Source organism: Coffea arabica, chromosome 6e, assembly GCF_036785885.1.
Source record: "Coffea arabica cultivar ET-39 chromosome 6e, Coffea Arabica ET-39 HiFi, whole genome shotgun sequence".
NCBI classification, from domain to species: Eukaryota; Viridiplantae; Streptophyta; class Magnoliopsida; order Gentianales; family Rubiaceae; genus Coffea; species Coffea arabica.
In genome coordinates, this window is record NC_092321.1 from 26,608,515 (window position 1) to 26,630,834 (window position 22,320).

The 22,320-nt window shown below is 38.0% G+C and overlaps 1 protein-coding gene across 3 annotated transcripts; it reads right to left on the minus strand.

Moving 5' to 3' along the window:
* Positions 1 to 221: 221 nt before the first annotated feature.
* Positions 222 to 6,864, minus strand: LOC113696157 (probable pre-mRNA-splicing factor ATP-dependent RNA helicase DEAH2). Of its 3 annotated transcripts, none has more exons than XM_027215531.2 (7): positions 6,429 to 6,864; positions 5,661 to 5,863; positions 4,467 to 5,551; positions 3,933 to 4,058; positions 3,580 to 3,818; positions 3,339 to 3,457; positions 222 to 862 (listed from the first exon to the last, which is right to left on the minus strand). In XM_027215531.2, the coding sequence occupies exons 1-7, from the start codon at positions 6,708 to 6,710 to the stop codon at positions 736 to 738; spliced, it is 2,181 nt and encodes a 726-aa protein (XP_027071332.1). In that variant the 5' UTR covers positions 6,711 to 6,864; the 3' UTR covers positions 222 to 735. The 3 variants fall into 3 exon arrangements, 1 of the variants encoding a protein (XP_027071332.1); XR_003449690.2 differs by having other exon boundaries at positions 575 to 862; positions 3,933 to 4,158; XR_003449691.2 differs by having other exon boundaries at positions 575 to 862; positions 3,933 to 4,168.
* Between the last annotated feature and the right edge of the window lie 15,456 nt (positions 6,865 to 22,320).

Genomic DNA, 22,320 nt, shown 5'->3' on the forward strand with positions numbered 1-22,320 from the left:
ACCTAATCATATATAATATATATTTTATAATTATGAATTAATACAAATTCATATATATAAAGTAATAACAGTTTATGCCATAATGTTTATAACTATGAATTATAGACATTATTATAGTCCAGCGCATTTCATGTCATGGTCAACTTGCACACTTTAAGAAAAGTAAATTTTAATTAAGACACAAATATTAAAAAGACCAGCATTTTAAGACACAAAAACAATTAAATCTTAGGTTCAGTGAACTTCTTTAAACCAAACGGACCAATCTCAAATTGGCCCAATTGCTTTAACAGTCCCAACTAGGTGTGTACATTTACTCCAATACATACGCACACATCCTATCAGCATCGGAGGATTGGAGAATAAGGTAAGTGCACTAAACTAAAGGAGAAATCTCGCTTAGAGATCTGTTACAATCCCACAGATCATATGTTCCCTAACTAGAGAAAGAGATGAAAGGGAGGGAGGGAAAAGAGGGGGGTTTTTTTTTTTTTTTTGGGGTGGGGGGAGGGGAGAGGGGATACAGGTGATGTTAGGTAAAACACGCGGATACAGCACTTGTGAACCTCAGACAGAAGCAGAAGAAAACTAACTGCATAGCCATTTAAGCATACCAAATGAAGTTTCAATAAGAACCAAGTTCAAATAATAATACAAATCTCTGCTTTGACCACGGCCTCCACCTTTTTCAACCACAGGCCACATTTAGAAGTGCACAAACAATTTGCTTGATCTTCACTTCTTATTCTTGCTCTCCTCTCCCTCTCTCTCCCTCTTCTTGTACAATCTCTCCAGGACACGCTTTGCCTCACAATTTGGGAAGTTTGTGAGATCATAATAATGTGGCGCTATGTCTATCAACCTAAGACGAGACCAGCATAACAGAAACAAACTATAAGTAACATAAACAAAGCTTCTCCATTTTCTATCAGACAAATGAGACAAAAACAAAAGATCAATGAAACCACAAAAATATAGTTAGATAAATAATGTCATAATCAGGCAAAGAGGTTTCTTTAAAAGATATCACACCAAAAACCAATATTCGAGGAACAACAGCAAAACTAAGGTCATTATTGCAAACTAACTATATCATAAATATAGTAATAGAATGAGCCAACATTTGCTGGAAGTTACTGAAAACTGAGAGAGACCAAGACAAGATTCAAAGCCAGCAGGAAAAACGGAAAAAGAAAATAGGTGAACTACAAACCATATAGTTCAAATATTAGAGAAACTTTATGCAATAACATTAATCTTCAAGGGGAGTAACTAAATTACTTCCGTTCATCAACGCTTACAACCACAACACATCAAACAAAATCTGTGGCCAATTCATGTACACGGTTAAAAGTAGAAAATTGTACCACCAAAAAAGGCTCATCAAATGTCAAACATTTATGGGCAGTATAAGGTAGTGTCAAAGTTAGCAAGATATGACATTCCTGTACTTGAGCAAAAAAAAAGACTACAAATGGCAAGCGACTAAATGAAGATCCATGTATAAAAAAAATAAAATAAAAAGAATAATAAGGAAGATCAAACACCAAAGCACAAACACTTGGGAAGTCCCAATCACGTTTTAAATGTATCTGAAAACTAGTTAAAATGCAACTTTCAGTACGCATTACACTCGGAATCGCTGCCCAAGTAGGGAAATACATGCCGAGGAGTTAAAATGCAACTTTCAGCTATTAGGGAAAAGAACTAGGCATAAAGTACCACAATTCTTATTTCATGAAATCACAGATGCTTCCTCTTTTCTGAAAACACATAAAAGTACCACGTTTTAAATGTATCTGAAAACTAGTTAAAATGCAACTTTCAGTACGCATTACACTGGGAATCCCTGCCCAAATAGGGAAATAGATGCCGAGGAGTTAAAATGCAACTTTCAGCTATTAGGGAAAAGAACTAGGCATAAAGTACCACGATTCTTATTTCATGAAATCACAGATGCTTCCTCTTTTCTGAAAATACATAAAGTACCACGTTTTAAATGTATCTGAAAACTAGTTAAAATGCAACTTTCAGTACGCATTACACTGGGAATCCCTGCCCAAGTAGGGAAATACATGCCGAGGAGTTAAAATGCAACTTTCCGATGCTTCCTCTTTTCTGCTATCTTATGAGTACTTCAGTATATGCATATATTCTATACATTTACTGACACTCTTGTAGATTAAATCAGAAGGTGACTAGTAATTAAACGTTCTGATTGGATACTAACAATGAAACCCCCCCCCCCTTTCTCTCTCCAAAAAAACCCCAAAAAAAGAAAAGGAAAAAAAGAGAGTACCTAGCAGATATGCATACATTAACTAGTCGCATTAAAACCAAAATACAGCTTCTATACATTTACTGACACTCTTGTAGATTAAATCAGAAGGTGACTAGTAATTAAACGTTCTGATTGGATACTAACAATGAAACCCCCCCCCCCTTTTCTCTCTCCAAAAATACCCCAAAAAAAAGAAAAGGAAAAAAAGAGAGTACCCAGCAGATATGCATACATTAACTAGTCGCATTAAAACCAAAATACAGCTTCAAGATGGATTGACGCAATTATTTACACACTCTCTCAATTAAAATGCAAATGGCAAAAGATACACACAACAATTAACAGAAAGAATGAAAGATCTACTTAGTAACAATTCTCTCTAGAAAACTGATATTCCGAGAAATGTCCATCAGCAATCATTATTAGTATATTAATCGTGAGATAAGGAAAGAGGTTTATTCTCATAATTTCTACCGTCTATAAAAATGATTTTAACTAATAAAATTTCTGTTTTATGATCATGCATGCAAGCTAAGTGCAACAGGATACTTGGCTCCTAACGAACAGAGTTTTTGTTTTCCACAGATCACGATATCAAACCAAGCAATGGTAGTTAAAAAGAGCCAATTCAGAACAAATGATACTAAATTTGACTCACAAAAAGTTTCAAATCAGAATTCAGGACAAACCTAGTCATCCTACAAAGTGAGACTCATACAGAGAAAGAACTCCTAATGATCTTCTAAACAACTATAATCCAGCATTCTAAACCACACCTACATGCCAACACGGGAAAAAGGGTAAAGGATCGCAGAAGATTGCACCAACAGAAAATAAATAAATAAATAAAAGACACCATAAGTTACAGCAAATTAGCAACAGGTATACAAGCCACAAAGGTATGTAAAGATTGATTCACCAAAAACCTATTCAACATACATTGTAAAAAGCAGGACTTGTACAAAGAAACCTTGCTAAATATCTTATTGAGGGGTAATCACACCACTTTAAACTAGATGCTAATTGAGAAAAGAGCAGAAAAGATGAGAAAACTAACCACTCCCCACGAACATCAGTTACTGTGCGAATGAAATTCCTGCTGGTCAAAACATACTCGTTATAAATAACCCACTCTGGTTTATGGTCCAAGCAATTCGAAGGGTGCAAATGAACCACCTGCCAAAAAAAAAATTGTTGATTTTACAATATATACCATAACATGGACCATTCTGAATCCTTCTAAACTTAAGATTCTAGGCTCACAACTTTTTCCCCCTTATTTTGTGTTTTGCACTTACTTGATTGTCCTTAACAGTCAAGTAATGCCCAGAGCGCTCCAAGTGAGCCACCTGCATGAAATAGCCAGCCAACATGGCTTTTCTGATATTGACATAGTAGTCACGGCTGTTGAAGTCTGTGCTGCATAACTTGAGGCCGAATCTAACCATGATCCGAGATAGTTGCTGCCTTACATTATCTGCAGCTTTAAGTGCACGGTGATTGACAAAGTTTTCATAACACCATTGTTGATCCTCCTCTGATATACAGTCAACAACAAACGAAAAAAATTAGTTATCATCAGCATGATGAATTTCTTTCACAACACAATGGAAGTTAAAAAAAAAAAAAACTGAAGAGGATGTGTACTCACTATTCTGCTTGTACGCATGGTATACATTCAACAGCGTCAGATGATCCCCATCAATGTGACCAAAACGAGCTTTTGCTTCATCTGCAGCTTTTTGAGCCTCCCTAGGCCGGACAAAGCAATTTGGTACTAGAGAAATAATTGGTTATCACAGAGGAGGCCCACGGTAGGTCAGCAGATGCATAGAGGCGAGACGACACCATTTGCTTGATAACAGAATACTGAGAAACTGCAACTATCTACATCAGCAATTACTTAGAAACTCTACGGTGCATGCCAACCAGGGGCATGGAACCCCAGACAAGACAGTTGCTGATGACGACCTAAGCAGCCATAAACATCTAACCGCATGGCACAGTTGCACATGCAGTTAGATGCAGGATATCATATGCACAGAACTACATCCATGCATATGAGACAACAGGTGCCCATGAACTTACAACAACAGGAGCACACAAACTGGATCTATGTTTAAATAGAAACGACGACTAAACTCAGAGGGAGGAAAAAACCAAGTATTAAAGCAAACTAGAATACCTGAAAGCATAGCGGAGATGGACAGAATTTCATTCGAGCAGTTGAATTCTGGGCTGACAACAAGCATTTTAGCCATCTGCGGGTCCAGGGGGAATTCACTCATAATTTCACCTAGTTTGGTCATATTACCATCATCATCCAAGGCACCCAAATAATTTAACACCTCCAATGCTCTCATTAATGTCTCAGGGGCAGGAGGATCCATGAAATCAAAATGGACTAAGTCATCTATGCCAAGCTTCTTCAATGTCAGAACAGTATTTGCCAAATTTGATCGTAATATTTCCGGATACGTTTGTGGCTGGAGGTCATTTTGAAAACTTTTCTCAGTATAGAGCCTAAAACATTTTCCTGGCTGTGTTCTTCCAGCACGTCCAGATCTTTGGTGAGCACTTGCCTTCGATATTGGAGAAACCAATAAAGACTCGACACGAACTCTAGGATTATATACTTTTTGCTTGGAAAAACCTGGGTCTATAACATAAACTATGCCATCTATGGTCAAAGATGTTTCAGCAATATTTGTAGAGACAACAATCTTCCTTCCAGCAGGACCACCTTCCACCAATGGAGCCGGAGCAGGTTCAAAAATTTTTTGCTGCATGGCAGGAGGAAGTGTAGAATACAGAGGCACTACTTTGACAGGCCCTACCTGATCTCCCATATTGCCAATTTCCTTGGTTATCTTACGACATGCATCCTCAATCTCTTCTTCTCCAGTGAGAAAAACAAGGATGTCACCAGGAGGTTCACACATATGTATCTGCACCACAGTTCGTATGCCAGCTTCAAGGTAATCCCTTTCCGGTTCTTGAGTGTAGAAAATCTCTACTGGATGAAGCCTCCCAGGAACTTTCATGAGAGGTGCACCATAGAAATAGCCTTGGAACTTTTCAGCTTCAAGGGTGGCACTCATAACTACTAGCTTCAGATCAGGCCGGTTTTTCAGCACTTCCTTAAGAAGCCCAAATAAAACATCTGTTGCAAGAGTTCTCTCATGAGCTTCATCAAGAATTATAACTTTGTATCGTTCCAACAATGGGTCCGTCATAGCTTCTCTCAAGAGCATACCATCTGTTAGATACCTGTTGAAAAAAAAAGGCTGTTAATACAAGTGTGAAACAACAAACACAATCATAAATTACATCAAAAACAGTATTGGGCCAAAGAGAAGTTTATAGAGGATAAGCTTACTTCAACACAGTTCTTGCACTACTGCAATCTTCAAAACGAATGCTATAACCCACTTCCTCCCCAATGGTCACATCCATCTCTTCAGCAACTCGACGAGAGACGGACATTGCAGCCACTCTTCTAGGTTGCGTACACCCAATCATGTATTTCCTCCGTTTATCTGCGGACTCTATCTCAATAGCCTCCAGTACAAATTGAGGAATCTATATTACAAATACAACTGTATAAACAAACTACAATTGATAAAACAAAATTTGAAAAGAAAAGCTCCAATATACACAATATATGCCTTGAAATTCTGCAAGCAACTAATAAAACCGTATTTACAAATAGATTTTCATCTCAGAATTAAGCTACCCACAATTTATCAGGCGAAAAGCATTACTAATCTTAGCCCAAAAATTCCTTACCATTCGAATCTATGAATTCATAATTACAGAGTCCCCTAAAAAAATGGAGCAGCTTCACTGTCATTAAGTAACATTAATATCCTAATGTTTAAAAGCTCAGTAAACCCTATTAAAAAAACACAGAGAGAGAGAGAACAACCATAGGGGACTACAAGTCACTTTTGTGCCTCTAAACACATCAACCGCTCAAAACCAGATAACAGTGGATTGTAATAAAGACACGTGAAATAAGCAGCAAATGCTCCATAACAAGACGCAAATGGCCAAATTTTGAACAGAACTCAGGAGGCAGACATGCAAGAATATTATACAGAAACAGTACATTAAAAGAATGGATCCACAGCTAATCTTAACCTACCTGAGTGGTTTTACCACTACCAGTTTCACCCACCAAAATTAGGGTTTGGTTTTCTCCCAAGGCCTTCAAGAAATCGTTTTTCTGCTGCCAAACAGGTAGAGTCTTCCTCTTCTCCAGAATCTCGTAGTATCTTGCCGAATAAGGCCGGCCATTCCAGCGATTGGTCAGCGGCATCCCGTCTCCTCCAACGCTGCCGTTAGCCTTCGCGAACTTCGACGCCGCCACAGTCGACTCGTCCACCACGTCGAACAAGCTCACCTTCCTCTTCCTCTCCGTCCCCATCTAATATAATCAGTAATTACTTCTGCAAACCCTGAATCGATTTTGTTTTTATTTCTTAATTTTCCTAGGATTTTCACTTTCAGGGGAAAGGAGAAAGGGGAAAAATCTAGGGTTTGTTTGTTATGATCAGATATGTATATGGGAGGATGGCGACAGAAATTTCTGGACTTCTTCGGGAGGTGTAATTAATAACCGACACACAGGTTTGGGATGGCTTAGGCCCAAAAGCTACGTATAAAATTTCTAGTTTTAGCTTATTATTGGGCTGAATTTTTCAGCTCGGCTACTGGCTCGGTTTAGTAGCTCGGTCGGGCCTTCCGGCACCCTAATTATTTGGGAGATCTCAATACAGATGCCTGTTACAAGAACTACCTAAACCGGCCCAAAAAAGTGTAGCGATTGCGAATTTTATCCTTTATTGGATTTACAATTTTCAAATAATGGTTGATTTTAGACCTCAAACTGTGCGTGAGAGAGTCTGAGTGATTTAATTTGGAACCAACATCCAGTTCCACCAGTCGGAATATCATCCAAAAGTGTCAGTGAGACTCTTTATTCCAACTTTGAAACCCTCCCCTTCCCCTTGCAAAGATTGAAGTTTTCCTTTTTCTTAAAAAAAAAACCTATGAGAATTTATAGCTGAAATTGCTAACATTTACCAAAATTGAGGTGATTATAAATGTAGCAAAGGATTTACAAATCAATTAAAAAAAATGAATGAGTTACAGTGATGCTGTTGATGCAATATTTACTGTCTATAAATCAACAAGTAGAAACTTATCAATAGCATTCATGTGAAGTGGCTGGTGTGTGCAATTGAGATGATTTGTCTACAATTGACCTGATATAGGAAAAGATGCCGACATGTTTACAATCATTAAGAAACTGATAATTGGGGGCATGTCGGCCTGAATAAAGTATGAAGCAAAGTATGAATCTATTTATTGGAAAGCGTGCATCAAATCATGGTTCTAATAAGGACTAGGCTTGGTGATCCGCGGGTTCCGTGGGGTGTCCATTATTGATTGTCTTAGGGTCATATAAGATTTATTTAATAACATAGACTTAGAGTATTTTGTATGATAATGGAGTTGGAATAGTAGATAGAAGAGTAATATATTGGATTGATTTATTTATAAATAGATATAGTAAAATTGATGTGATTTGTATTGTGTTTTTTTAAAATTAATATGATCTGAAAATTTGATGGGTAATATTGTTTTCAAAAAATTTTGTTTTTTGATTTTAATTTAGTGATAAGTAAATATTATTTAAATTAATGGAATACATATTATTTTTTAAAGTTGATAGGATGAAAAATTAGGTGGAGAATTACATTAAGAGTGTTATAATTTATTGTACTTTGGGCGTTGGTAGTTTATGTATTTTAGAATGATGATATTTTCATAATTTGGATAGCTAGGATGAGAGTGTGCATTGTTGCAGTGGAAAAGTCTATGGAAAGGATATAAAAGAATGAGAAGTTTGTTAAAAATTAAATGGATAATAGATATTTTTTTTGGCAAATTTTGATATAGTTTGGGTGTTGTGTGATGAGATAAATTAATAATTTGGAATAATTTGATATTATAGCTTGGTAAAATATGTGTTTATTAATTAAGTAAGTTTTTTTCGATAAGTAAAGATGATATTGATTTAGTTGTGAATGAATGTGATTGAAATAGATGGAAGTTGTATTTTTTTTAATTAATAGAATCTGAATAAGTAAAGAATAATATTAATTTTGAGAGTTGGGAGATTTTATATTAATAGTTTATTGATAAATGGATATTATTGAAAGTAAGGTGATGCGTATAAATTTTTTTTATAAGAAATAGAAATGATTGCACTTGAAAATTATAGAGTTTAATCACTGTAATTTGTAGTAGAATTTTTAAATATTTATTTTTTGATGCTTATGTGACTTATTTTAGGTTACTCAAAGTTGTAGTTAATTTTGTATTAATATAAAGATATAGGTATACAATATATTTTGTAATATGTATGTGTGTGTGTGTGTGTGTATATATATATATATGCGTGTGTGTGTTTAGTATTTTATTTTAGGTGATATAACGGTTTAATTTTTTTTAGTGTTTATATTTTTTGTGGTTTTGTTTGTTTGTTATATTTTTATTATTTATTTATTTATATATGTGTATATATATGTATATTCAATATTTTATTTGAGCTTGTATGATTGTTTAATATTGTTTTAGCGTGTCTATCTTTTCTAGTTTTGTTTGTTTGTTATATTTGTGGCGTTCCTATTTGTCTTGTGATTCATGTGTCAATATGATTTTTTTTTTGAGTTGCATCATGTATATTTTGGTCTATATATATATAGGGGTGTGGTTTTAAGTATTTGTATGTAAATTTCTAGTAGTTTGGTTATCTTTATTATAGTTTTAGAGAAAAGTTTGTCTCTTTTATTTTGGCTTTAAGTGGTATATTTTCTAATTTTCTAATTTTTGAAATATTGTCGAAGTAACATTTTTGAAATAGATGGAAATTATCCTATATTTTTAAAAACAATTAGTCGTATTAATGCAAGCTAATACGAAGCGCACAATTGATTTATACTTATAATCAATATTTCTGTAGATATATATATTTTGCAAAAAATGAATATATATACATACATATATATATATATATATATATATATAAGGGCACACAATTAATTATCACTTTGTATTGACCGCATTTATGTTATGTTACTCAATCTTAAAATGCAGAAGCTTTAAATTAATAATTCAGTAGTTAACAAATATTATGGAAGTTACATTTTTTAAATAGAGGGAAATTATCCTATATTTTTAAAAACAATTGGTAGTATTAATGGAAGCTAATACAAAGTGGTACAATTGATTTATATTTATTAGATACACACAAAATTTCTGTCAATATATATATTTTCTAAAAAATCATTATTTTTGTCGACATATATATTTTGGACAAAATGAATATATATATATATATATATATATATATAAAATGGCACACAAATAGGATGCAAGAACATAGGGAAAATGGCCAATTTAGTCCCTAAACTATTTTTTACTGTCAATTTGATCCTTAATTTTTTTGGTCAATTTAATTGCTATACTTACTTATCGGTTCCAATTGAGGAATGCCGCGGCGGCGCCACCTTGTAATTTCAATCAAACTTGTAATTGAACACTTAAACAGGGGTATTTCGGGTACTTCACCTTGTAATTTCCATCAATCTTCCATTGTTGGCATAAACCCTCCTCTCACCACTGGAATAACTACTACTCCTCTTCCCACTCTCGCTCCTAGCAAGTGAGTTGCCATCCCTCGAGTACCTCCCGCAATAATAGGCTATCAGGAAGGAAGCGATCACCAATACAGCCACAGCAGTTGACATGATTATCGCAACTAGTGCTTCGTTACCAAGAGGAACATATGGGTTGTGGGCTCTGTGACGCCCCCACTTCTCCCTAAGGCGAACCATAGGGTATCTGCGGGACGCCTGCCCAGCTCTCGCCAGGACTCACACAAAAACATTCAAGCTTATAACTAATCTAATAGTCACAAGTACAAAAACATAAATACAGTGATGCGGAAGCGTTCAAGTAAACATGGTCATCCATTATCCAACCCGTACATCGGGTGTTCAAAATACAACTTTAAACCCAAATTCATCTCATGCCCAAGTACTACATTCCAAATACAAAAGTACAATCCAAAGCCAAGAGGCGTAGCCATAATGATGATAGAAACCCTAAACAAAAGTACATCAGGAGGGTTTCTCCAATTCGTCTCCGGGTCCTGTCCTGATAAGGAAAACAAATCTACAGGGTGAGCAAAACGCTCGTGAGGCCAAGAACACACATGCAAGCACCTTACTCAAATAACAATCTCAATATACAAGTCAAGTAATCGCATTTTAGTAATTAACAATTTAATGGAAATATAACCAGAAACAATTCAAGGATACTGGAGCTCTCAGGAGCTATATTCCACTTGCGCATTCAATAACCTCCACGAATTGACACTCCGTCAATCGGGTAGGTTTAGTCCGTAGAACTCCACTTAACCTGTCCCCTTTCACCTTACATACCCCTGTATCGGACCCGCCTGTCATTTGTTTGTGGCGATACTACTCGAGTATGCCAAACAAGACCTCTCATTAAGTCAAGCTTATACATCTCATGGCTTGCCAAGGTTCCCGACCAAGCCCATGCCGGCTCGAGTCCAAGGTCGGCCAATGAGATTTGGGCGTCCCCAAGCACTTGTGTGTCGAGGAGATTCACTCCAACGACGTATGCAGCTAGCATACCAATACATTTCATTCATTCAATGCATTTCAATCATTAAAATTTCATTTCTAATGAGAACGAGTATGGTAAAGTACACACTCGACTCCACTTTCAAGATTTCCAATCATTAATAACAATTAAACATGTAACAAGTTTACATACACCTGACACTCACCAAGTATTAGGTGTAAATAAGGTCAAGGGAAGTTCAAGCGTCCACCGGAGAATCCTCTTGAAGGTCCTCGTGTGCGCCTGAGCAAATAGTAGTGAATTATCATTCATATCCCAAATATCGAGGAATAATTCGTTCACTAGCATTAATCGAGTGAATTCCGTGAAAATGAACCTCAATTACTCGTAAATCGAGGTTCGAGTGGGGTTTGATAACGTTCAAAAGTATTTAAGTCTTTATCTAGGAAATCGGGGATAAAACGTTTAGATAATATCAAAAGAATAAAGAGTTCTTGAAAAACTCTATTTCCTTGAAATTGGAAAATTTCAGTTTTATTATAAATCTTTGAAAAATCGTAACTCACTCATCACAAGTCGAGAATTGGAAAACTTTATACCGTTGGAAACCTCTTAGAAAGTACTATAAGTTCCTAGAAGACACTTTTCCATGAATCGAAGTGGAAAGTGCTCAAAAATGAGTTTGAAGGTACAGACTCGGTTTACAAGGCAGAATTAAGTTGGATTTTTACCTACTTTGAAAATTCGGTACGATTCACACGTTACGAACCGGCCTCTGAAATCTGTAACTCAATTAGAGTTGTAAGTGAGGTTTATAGCAAAGCAAGCGGATCAAGAATCGAAGTTTCGAGTACCGAGATACGGTAGCTCAAAGTTGGGGAAAATTCAAGACTGGAGAAGAATTTCCAGATTTGAACCTCCAACACTAGAAATTTAATTAGGTATCGAAAGGAACTTGGATTGGTACCAAAATTGGCAGTATTTTACTCTTATATAAAGAGTATCTCTCTATCAAGTTTCACAGAAAAATACCTTCGGGAAGGTAGTCAACGAACCAACTAAAGTTCGGAAAAATTCTTAAGGCAATCTGCCTTTAATCCTTTTCTTTCCAAATCCAATCGTTTGGCTAAGAAAATCCTTCAATCATGGTTCATATGTGAAAGAAAAGTCTAAGGAACGTTCAGGGTGCATTTGGTAGGTGTTTAACACCATGAATTTCATTTAATAAGACCACAACAAGTCTTATTCCAAATCTGTCCAAAAGTAGGTTTTTCCAAAACAGAGCAGTGTTCTTGTTTTGATCACAACTCAGTCGACCTAACTCGGAATTGAGCATGGTTTATGGCATTAGAAAATACATTCATAGGGCTAGAAGTTCACAGAAGGAAATGTTCTGAAATTTGGCAAGCAACCAGCTCGAAATTGAGCCTCAAGTTGCTGCCTCGACAAATCATCCCAGCAGATCCGAGAGACAGGACAGCTATCTTAAAACGAATGGTTCGGATCCTACACATGGAATCAGAATACGAATTTTATACCGTTGGAAAGGTATGGATGTCTAGTTTCGAATGCCACTGACGGCACTCAATTTCGACGTCAGAGAACAAAGTTATGGTCAAAATGCTACCGCTGGACAGGGTTATCCGAAAATAGTTTTCCAGCTTGCCTAGTTCACGAATAAATTCATTTGCCCATCTAAACGTTAATGTTTTCCAATGAAAATTTTTACACATCTAACATAACATATAAACATCAGGTTCACGCCAATAAATCACCAAAAATTGGCCTTATCATGGCCGAACAAAACAGGGGCAGTTTCGGAAATTTCTTGTCATGACCTCAACTTTGAGTTTCCAACAATAATACTCCATAAATCCATCATTTTAACCACTAAACTACCATTAAATCCAACATTAAACCTCTAATCAGCAACAACCCAAGTGTGGGAATTCATAGAGCCCACTTTCAAATTTTCCAACAATACCAAGCCATCTATACACATGCAATAGCTTAAAGATGTATTTCTACCATCATAATCCAAGTTTAAGGTGTAGGATGATGTTATACCTCCTTAGTGCTTTAGATCAGAAATTTTCGGTCCTCAAGAGGCTCCAAGAAACTGTGAATTGCAGCCCTTTAGTTAGCTAGATCCAACCTCCAAGTAGTTTGCTAGATGGGCTTCAAGTTTGGTGAAGATTGATTGAAGTTTTGTGGTTGATTTGGTGAAGAAAATTTTGAAATAATGGAGTGAGAGAGAGAGGTGGGCTGGTCGGCACTTTGGGAGAGAAGAGAGAGTGAAATATGATCAATTCTAGCTTCCAAGGGAAGATTAAAATGAGTGGTGAAAATTCACTCCAAAGTCAATCCTCATTAGGGCTCGTTTGGTGCGTTTAGGGCTCGATTTCTCTCGCGTTTGGTTCACTAGTGCACTAAACCTCTAATGTACTTATGTTCATATAAATATTATTCACTCTTAATTGTCTCGAAATAAGGGTCTAAAGTCCCTCAAATAAAGCCGCGCGTGTGAAAACGCGTACCGTCAATTTTAGCGCTATAACGCGAAACCTCCGAGAAATTCTTATAACGATAATACTATTAACTATCACTTAAGTACTTAAATCTAAAATTACCTATTTTAAAACCGTTGTACATGTCCCAAATTTCCGGGCTAATTGTACTCCTAATTGGCAAAATTCTCCAAACGTATTTTCACCTTTTCTCTAAACAAGCTCCTAAGAAAATAATTTTTGAAACGAGACACTTTAAAAATGTAACGAAACTATTATACCATGTACTTAGGTCTAATGAGACTAGAAAATATTTCTCGTGGTAAAAATCCAATTAAATAATTTATTAAGCCATAAATTAGGCTTAAAAATAATAGTTTTTATGAGTCCTCACATCCTCTCCCCCTTAAGAAAATTTCGTCCTCGAAATTTACCTTGGTTGATGAACAAGTTTGGATACTTCTCTCTGATTATCTATTCAACTTCCCATGTTGCTTCCTCTACTCCGTGGTTCTTCCATAGAACTTTCACTAGTGGTATCTGCTTGTTTCTCAATTCCTTCACCTTTCAATCCAGAAGTTTTACCGGTCTCTCCTCATAGGTCAGGGTTTCATCTATCTCAATATTCTCCGGTTGTAAAACATGAGAGGGGTTTGGATGATATTTCTTAAGCATGGACACATGAAACACGTTATGAATTCGAGATAAGCTCGGTGGTAATTCCAGCTTATAGGCTACATTCCCAACTCGTTGAATAATCTTATAAGGCCCTACAAACCTTGGTTGTAGTTTCTTCCCTTTTCCGGACATCAAACTTGCTTTTAAAGGCGTAATCTTGAGAAATACCATATCTCCAACAGTGAACTCCAAATCCTTTCTTCGATTATCGGCATAACTCTTTTGTCTACTCTGAGCGGTTTGAATCCTTTGCCATACTAACTTTACCTTTTCATTAGCTTCCTCAATCCAAGACACGGTAGTCTGGTCTAAAATTTTTCGTTCACCTATTTCATCCCAACAAATTGGAGACCTACATCTCCGACCATAAAGTGCCTCATACGGGGCCATCTGAATAGAAGAGTGGAAACTATTATTGTAGGCAAATTCCACTAAAGTCAAAAACTTACTCCAACTCTCTCCAAAGTCCAGAACACAAGTCCGTAACATGTCCTCAAGAGTTTGAATTGTTCTCTCCGACTGTCCATCCGTCTGGGGATGGTAAGTGGTACTAAAGTTCAATTTAGTCCCTAATACCTCTTGCATCTTTTGCCAGAACCTCGAAACAAATCTTGGATCTCTATCCGATACGATACTGACAGGTATTCCATGCAACCTAATGATCTCATCCAAATACAACCTGGCCAACTTCTCCAATGGATATTTCATATTAATCGGCAGAAAATGAGCTGATTTGGTCAATCTATCTACGATTACCCAAATCGCATCATGGCCTTTCTGTGTTCTTGGTAACCCCGATACAAAATCCATAGTGATATTCTCCCATTTCCACTCAGGAATTTCTAGAGGTTGCAAAAGCCCTGATGGTTTCTGATATTCGGCTTTAACCTGTTGACAAATTAAGCACGTTTGGACAAATTGAGCAATCTCCTTCTTCATATTTTTCCACCAATAAAGACTCTTCAAGTTCTGGTACATTTTATTCCCTCCTGGATGTACTGTAAACTTTGATCGGTGCGCCTCTTCTAAAATTTCCTTTCTAAGCCCTTCATCATTTGGCATAACTATCCGATTCCGAAATCTTAATACACCGTTCGATCCCAAGTTAAAATCTGATTTGTCCCCCTTTTTAACCTTTTCCGACCGTTTCTGTACTTCAGTGTCCTTTCCTTGAGATTCCTTGATACGTTCCATCAAAGGAGAATTCAATACAATGTTTCCCAGAATTACTTTCCTCGGTTCCAATCGAGGATTCTACTGACTAATTTCTTTCAACAATTCAAATTCCTTAATTATCAATCCAGCCATCTGTACTTGACGACTCAAAGCATCAGCCACTACATTAGCTTTTCCAGGATGGTATTTAATCGTACAGTCATAGTCTTCCAAAAACTCCATCCATCTACGCTGCCTCAAATTCAGTTCCTTTTGAGAAAATAAGTACTTAAGGCTTTTGTGGTCTGTAAAAACCTCAAATGTCACTCCATACAGGTAATGCCTCCATTTCTTTAAAGCAAAGACCACAGCTGCTAACTCCAGATCATGAGTCGGGTAATTTCCTTCATGCGGTTTCAATTTCCTAGAGGCATATGCTATCACTCTGTCATTTTGCATTAGAACACACCCCAATCCTTCCTTAGAAGCATCTGTGTAAACTACAAAACTATCCTTTCCATTTGACAAGGCTAACACAGGTGCCCTTGTCAGCCATCCTTTCAATTCCTGAAAACTTTCCTCACACTTAGGATTCCATATAAACTTCCCATTTTTCTTGGTCAATTCAGTCATGGGTCCAGCAATTTTTGAAAAATCTTGAATGAATCTCCGGTAATACCCTGCTAATCCAATAAAACTCCGAACCTCGGTAGGGTTTTCTGGTCGTTTCCATTTCGAAACAGCTTCAACTTTAGTTGGATCCACTTTAATCCCATTCTCAGAAATTATGTGTCCCAAGAAAGTCACTTCTTGTAACCAGAACTCACACTTACTAAATTTAGCGTATAGTTGATGTTTCCTTAAAGTTTGTAAAATAATTCTCAAATGCTTCTCATGATCCTCCACATTCCTAGAATACACCAAAATATCATCAATGAACACCACTACAAATTGGTCCAAATAGGGTTTAAAAACCTTATGCATTAAATCCATAAAAGCAGCAGGAGCATTTGTTAACCCAAATGGCATCACGACAAACTCAAAATGCCCATATCTCGAGTTAAAAGCAGTCTTGGGTATGTCCTTCTCCAAAATCCTTAACTGATAATAACCCTGTCTCAAATCCAATTTCGAGAATACTACAGCTCCTTGCAATTGATCAAACAACTCGTCAATGTGGGGCAGTGGGTATTTATTCTTAATGGTGACGTCATTCAAACCTCTATAGTCTATGCACAGCCTCAAACTCCCATCCTTTTTCTTAACAAACAAAACTGGGGCTCCCCACGGAGAATCACTCTTTTTTATAAATCCCCTTTCCAACAGGTCTTGCAGTTGTAATTTCAACTCTTTCAATTCCGTTGGAGCCATCCGATATGGTGTTCTAGAAATAGGTGCCACTCCCGGAATCACATCGATCTTAAAAGCTATTTCCCGTTCCAGGGGTAGAGACTCCAATTCTTTAGGAAAAACATCTGGAAAATCCTTTACTACCGGTGTGTCTTCCAAATTCACCTTATCACTAGGAGTGTTAATAAGAAAAGCCAAATACCCTTGAGCTCCTTTACTTAATAATTTTCTAGCCGGAATTCCTGAAATAAGTGTAGACGAAGCTAATCTACCCCTTACATCCAGTTTCAGGGTTGCTTCTCCTGGAATATGCAACTCTACAATTTCGTCCTACAGTTTAACTGAGCATTATAACGGGCTAACCAATCCATTCCCAAGATTACATCGTATCCCTTAATCGTCAAACCGATCAAATCGGCCCATAATTTTTGTTCCCCTACATAGATTTCACTATTCCTGTACTCCAGATTAGCAATTAAGCTTTTGTCTCCAGTAGGTGTTTTAACCTCCAAGTCATATGATAACTTAATTGGCTTCAAGTCTATCCCATTCATGAAGTTACGGTTTACAAAGGAATGAGTTGCACCCGGATCAATTAAAACCCTAGCTAAACGATGAAAGATTGGGATTGTACCGTCTACCACCTCAGTTGCCTCAGGAACTTGTTGATAATCCAGTGCATAAACCCTGGCCGGTACTTTCGGTCGGCTCCCTCCGGCACTGGTCTGCTTAGAAGTTGACTTTTCTGGCCTTTGAGTATTTCCCCCTATCTTTGGTGATTTTGGACAATTGGCGATTTGATGTTCAGTACTACCACAAAATAAACATTTCCCTAACTTTCTCCAGCAATCGTTTTCAGAATGGTTGGGTTTACCACAATACCCACATGTAACTTGAGGGGTCACAGTCGATCCAACAGAAGGTGCCCCCCTAACTTGAGTCGTCCCGCTACGACCTCCTCTAGATAGAGCTCCCCTAGAAGCTCCAGCAGTTCTCGTTCCTCCTTCTCCTCTTCCCATTTTAGAAGGGTGTACATTCTTACTGGTCTGCCCAGAAGTGCGACTAGGAAAATTCCTTTTTCTGTTGTGGAAATCCCTCACTTGAGATCTTGCATTCTCAACCCTTTGCGCTTTCTCTAAAGCCTCAGTAAAGGTAGAGATTTGGGCTGCAGCGAGGCCCTCCTGAAGTTCCACATTAAGTCCCTGTACAAACCTTCTAATCCTCCTCCGTTCATTGGCTACTAACTCGGGAGCGTATTTGGAAAGTTTAGTGAACTTCCCTTCATACTCTGCTACAGTAAGGGTTCATTGTTTCAACTTAATAAATTCATCCTCCCTCTTCTCTTGGATTAAGGGCGGAAGAAACTTTTCATTAAACTCCCTTGTGAAATTCTCCCAAGTCCAAGGGGTTTGAGCCCTTTCCCATTTTCCTTTTATCAGATCCCACCAAGCACGAGCTACTCCCTCAAATTGGAAAGCAGCAAAGTTCACTCGCCTATCCTCAGTGTAATCTAAAGCAGCGAATATGTTGGTCATCCTTTCTAACCAATTCTCCGCGACCTCAGGATCAGGCTCGCCAAGGAACTTAGGCGGGTTAAATTTTAAGAATCTCTCTAGGGCTCTATCCTCTCCTCTTTCCTGACCCCCAGGCTGGTTAAATGGTTCAGGTCCTTGTCTATCGGCTAAATGTTCTAGGATATCCGTCATCCTGTTAATGGCAGTAGCCACTTGATTACCCTCTATATTTTCCTGGCCTTGGGTCGGTCCAGTTGCCGAACCCTGGTCATTCACCTGAGATTGGGCCGGTCTAGTCCCTCGCCCACGGCCTCGACCACGGCCTCGACCCCTTCTTAGCCCTTCCATAACTTAGGTGTGCCTAATGCAAGAAATAAATAAATAAATTATGCGGTACAAAGTAAAAAGCAGAAGCCGATCAAGAAAATATCGAAATTAACAATAATTTACATTCATTAGCATATCAAGTTCATACAATTAGCAAGTCATGGGGTAGTCACAAAAGTATAGCACACAGGTGCCACAGAAGTACTTTTAGTCACAGCAGACTAAAGTAAGAGCAAGTACGTCAAAATAAGCCACACAGTCATGCAAAATACAATGGCCTTAGCACTTAGCATCACCCCAACTAATTCTAACTATACTGGTCAAAAGAGTCAAAAGAGTGGTCAAACTGCCTAGACCTAGTCCACAGTAGGACTATCAGGAGGAACCTCCTCCTCCGGATCCTCCTCCGGATCCTCCTCAGAGTCCTGGGCTACCCCCATAGCCTCATCGACTAGTCTAGTGGCATCAGCTATAATATCGGAAGCCCGACTACAGACCTCCTCTCTCAGCCTAGTAAGCTGAGCTCTAGTGCTCCGGAGCTCCTCATTAACCACCGCAGATGTGGCAACCTCACCCTCAATCACCTCCTCAAGCTCGGCGACCCTCTCGCCCTGAGCGCTCACCATCTGTCGTAGCTCGTCCACCTCAGCCTGTAAGTCCAAGTTGGCAGTCACCAACTGACGACGCTCGTCGTCCAAGGCCAGTACAACATGGTTTGGGTAAGCAAAAGTCACTCTACAAGCACATCGGGGGTATCGAGGATCAGGCGAGTAGCGTACACGAGCTTCTCCAACTAAAGCTCGGTAATAGATAGGCCTAGGCGGCACTACATGACCATTCGCATGGCCATCCCCGTTAGACGCCGGAACTCCATTTCCGTTTTCCATCCCTGCAAAATAATAGCACTTTTCAGGTTAGAAATTTAAATCACTATCTAGTTCCAATATCCTGCAATGCATGCCTAACTTAATCGTTGGTTCATCCCGATTGTCACTTGAGGTAGGACTAACTTAGTGGCTAGCTCGCCTCAAGTATCACTTAGGGTATGATTAAATCATCCCATATCGAGTCTTAAAGGTAGAGTATCTAATATGTCTCGCATATAGACCTCTAACCTAGTGCTCTGATACCAACTGTGACGCCCCCACTTCTCCCTAAGACGAACCATAGGGTATCTGCGGGACGCCTGCCCAACTCTCGCCAGGACTCACGCAAAAACATTCAAGCTTATAACTAATCTAATAGTCACAAGTACAAAAACATAAATACAGTGATGCGGAAGCGTTCAAGTAAACATGGTCATCCATTATCCAACTCGTACATCGGGTGTTCAAAATACAACTTTAAACTCAAATTCATCTCATGCCCAAGTACTACATTCCAAATACAAAAGTACAATCCAAAACCAAGAGGCGTAGCCATAATGATGATAGAAACCCTAAACAAAAGTACATCAGGAGGGTTTCTCCAATTCGTCTCCGGGTCCTGTCCTGATAAGGAAAACAAATCTACAGGGTGAGCAAAACGCTCGTGAGGCCAAGAACACACATGCAAGCACCTTACTCAAATAACTATCTCAATATACAAGTCAAGTAATCGCATTTTAGTAATTAACAATTTAATGGAAATATAACCAGAAACAATTCAAGGATACTGGAGCTCTCAGGAGCTATATTCCACTTGCGCATTCAATAACCTCCACGAATTGACACTCCGTCAATCGGGTAGGTTTAGTCCGTAGAACTCCACTTAACCTGTCCCCTTTCACCTTACATACCCCTGTATCGGGCCCGCCTGTCATTTGTTTGTGGCGATACTACTCGAGTATGCCAAACAAGACCTCTCATTAAGTCAAGCTTATAAATCTCATGGCTCGCCAAGGTTCCCGACCAAGCCCATGCCGGCTTGAGTCCAAGGTCGGCCAATGAGATTTGGGCGTCCCCAAGCACTTGTGTGTCGAGGAGATTCACTCCAACGACGTATGCAGCTAGCATACCAATACATTTCATTCATTCAATGCATTTCAATCATTAAAATTTCATTTCTAATGAGAACGAGTATGGTAAAGTACACACTCGACTCCACTTTCAAGATTTCCAATCATTAATAACAATTAAACATGTAACAAGTTTACATACACCTGACACTCACCAAGTATTAGGTGTAAGTAAGGTCAAGGGAAGTTCAAGCGTCCACCGGGGAATCCTCTTGAAGGTCCTCGTGTGCGCCTGAGCAAATAGTAGTGAATTATCATTCATATCCCAAATATCGAGGAATAATTCGTTCACTAGCATTAATCGAGTGAATTCCGTGAAAATGAACCTCAATTACTCGTAAATCGAGGTTCGAGTGGGGTTTGATAACGTTCAAAAGTATTTAAGTCTTTATCTAGGAAATCGGGGATAAAACGTTTAGATAATATCAAAAGAATAAAGAGTTCTTGAAAAACTCTATTTCCTTGAAATTGGAAAATTTCAGTTTTATTATGAATCTTTGAAAAATCGTAACTCACTCGGTACAAGTCGAGAATTGGAAAACTTTATACCGTTGGAAACCTCTTAGAAAGTACTATAAGTTCCTAGAAGACACTTTTTCATGAATCGAAGTGGAAAGTGCTCAAAAATGAGTTTGAAGGTACAGACTCGGTTTACAAGGCAGAATTAAGTTGGATTTTTACCTACTTTGAAAATTCGGTACGATTCACACGTTACGAACCGGCCTCTGAAATCTGTAACTCAATTAGAGTTGTAAGTGAGGTTTATAGCAAAGCAAGCGGATCAAGAATCGGAGTTTCGAGTACCGAGATACGGTAGCTCAAAGTTGGGGAAAATTCAAGACTGGAGAAGAATTTCCAGATTTGAACCTCCAACACTAGAAATTTAATTAGGTATCGAAAGGAACTTGGATTGGTACCAAAATTGGCAGTATTTTACTCTTATATGAAGAGTATCTCTCTATCAAGTTTCACAAAAAAATACCTTCGGGAAGGTAGTCAACGAACCAACTAAAGTTCGGAAAAATTCTTAAGGCAATCTGCCTTTAATCCTTTTCTTTCCAAATCCAATCGTTTGGCTAAGAAAATCCTTCAATCATGGTTCATATGTGAAAGAAAAGTCTAAGGAACGTTCAGGGTGCATTTGGTAGGTGTTTAACACCATGAATTTCATTTAATAAGACCACAACAAGTCTTATTCCAAATCTGTCCAAAAGTAGGTTTTTCCAAAACAGAGCAGTGTTCTTGTTTTGATCACAACTCAGTCGACCTAACTCAGAATTGAGCATGGTTTATGGCATTAGAAAATAAATTCATAGGGCTAGAAGTTCACAGAAGGAAATGTTCTGAAATTTGGCAAGCAACCAGCTCGAAATTGAGCCTCAAGTTGCTGCCTCGACAAATCATCCCAGCAGATCCGAGAGACAGGACAGCTATCTTAAAACGAATGGTTCGGATCCTACACTTGGAATAAGAATACGAATTTTATACCGTTGGAAAGGTATGGATGTCTAGTTTTGAATGCCACTGACAGCACTCAATTTCGACGTCAGAGGACAAAGTTATGGTCAAAATGCTACCGCTGGACAGGGTTATCCGAAAATAGTTTTCCAGCTTGCCTAGTTCACGAATAAATTCATTTGCCCATCTAAACGTTAATGTTTTCCAATGAAAATTTTTACACATCTAACATAACATATAAACATCAGGTTCACGCCAATAAATCACCAAAAATTGGCCTTATCATGGCCGAACAAAATAGGGGCAGTTTCGGAAATTTCTTGTCATGACCTCAACTTTGAGTTTCCAACAATAATACTCCATAAATCC

Coding starts and splice junctions, on each gene's coding strand:
- LOC113696157 (XM_027215531.2), bottom strand. CDS start 6,710: ATGGGGACGGAGAGGAAGAGGAAGGTGAGCTTGTTCGACGTGGTGGAC. Junction 5,864..6,428: donor GTAGTGGTAAAACCACTCAG/GTAGGTTAAGAT, acceptor TTTGTAATATAG/ATTCCTCAATTTGTACTGGA. Junction 863..3,338: donor ACTGATGTTCGTGGGGAGTG/GTTAGTTTTCTC, acceptor GTCTCGTCTTAG/GTTGATAGACATAGCGCCAC.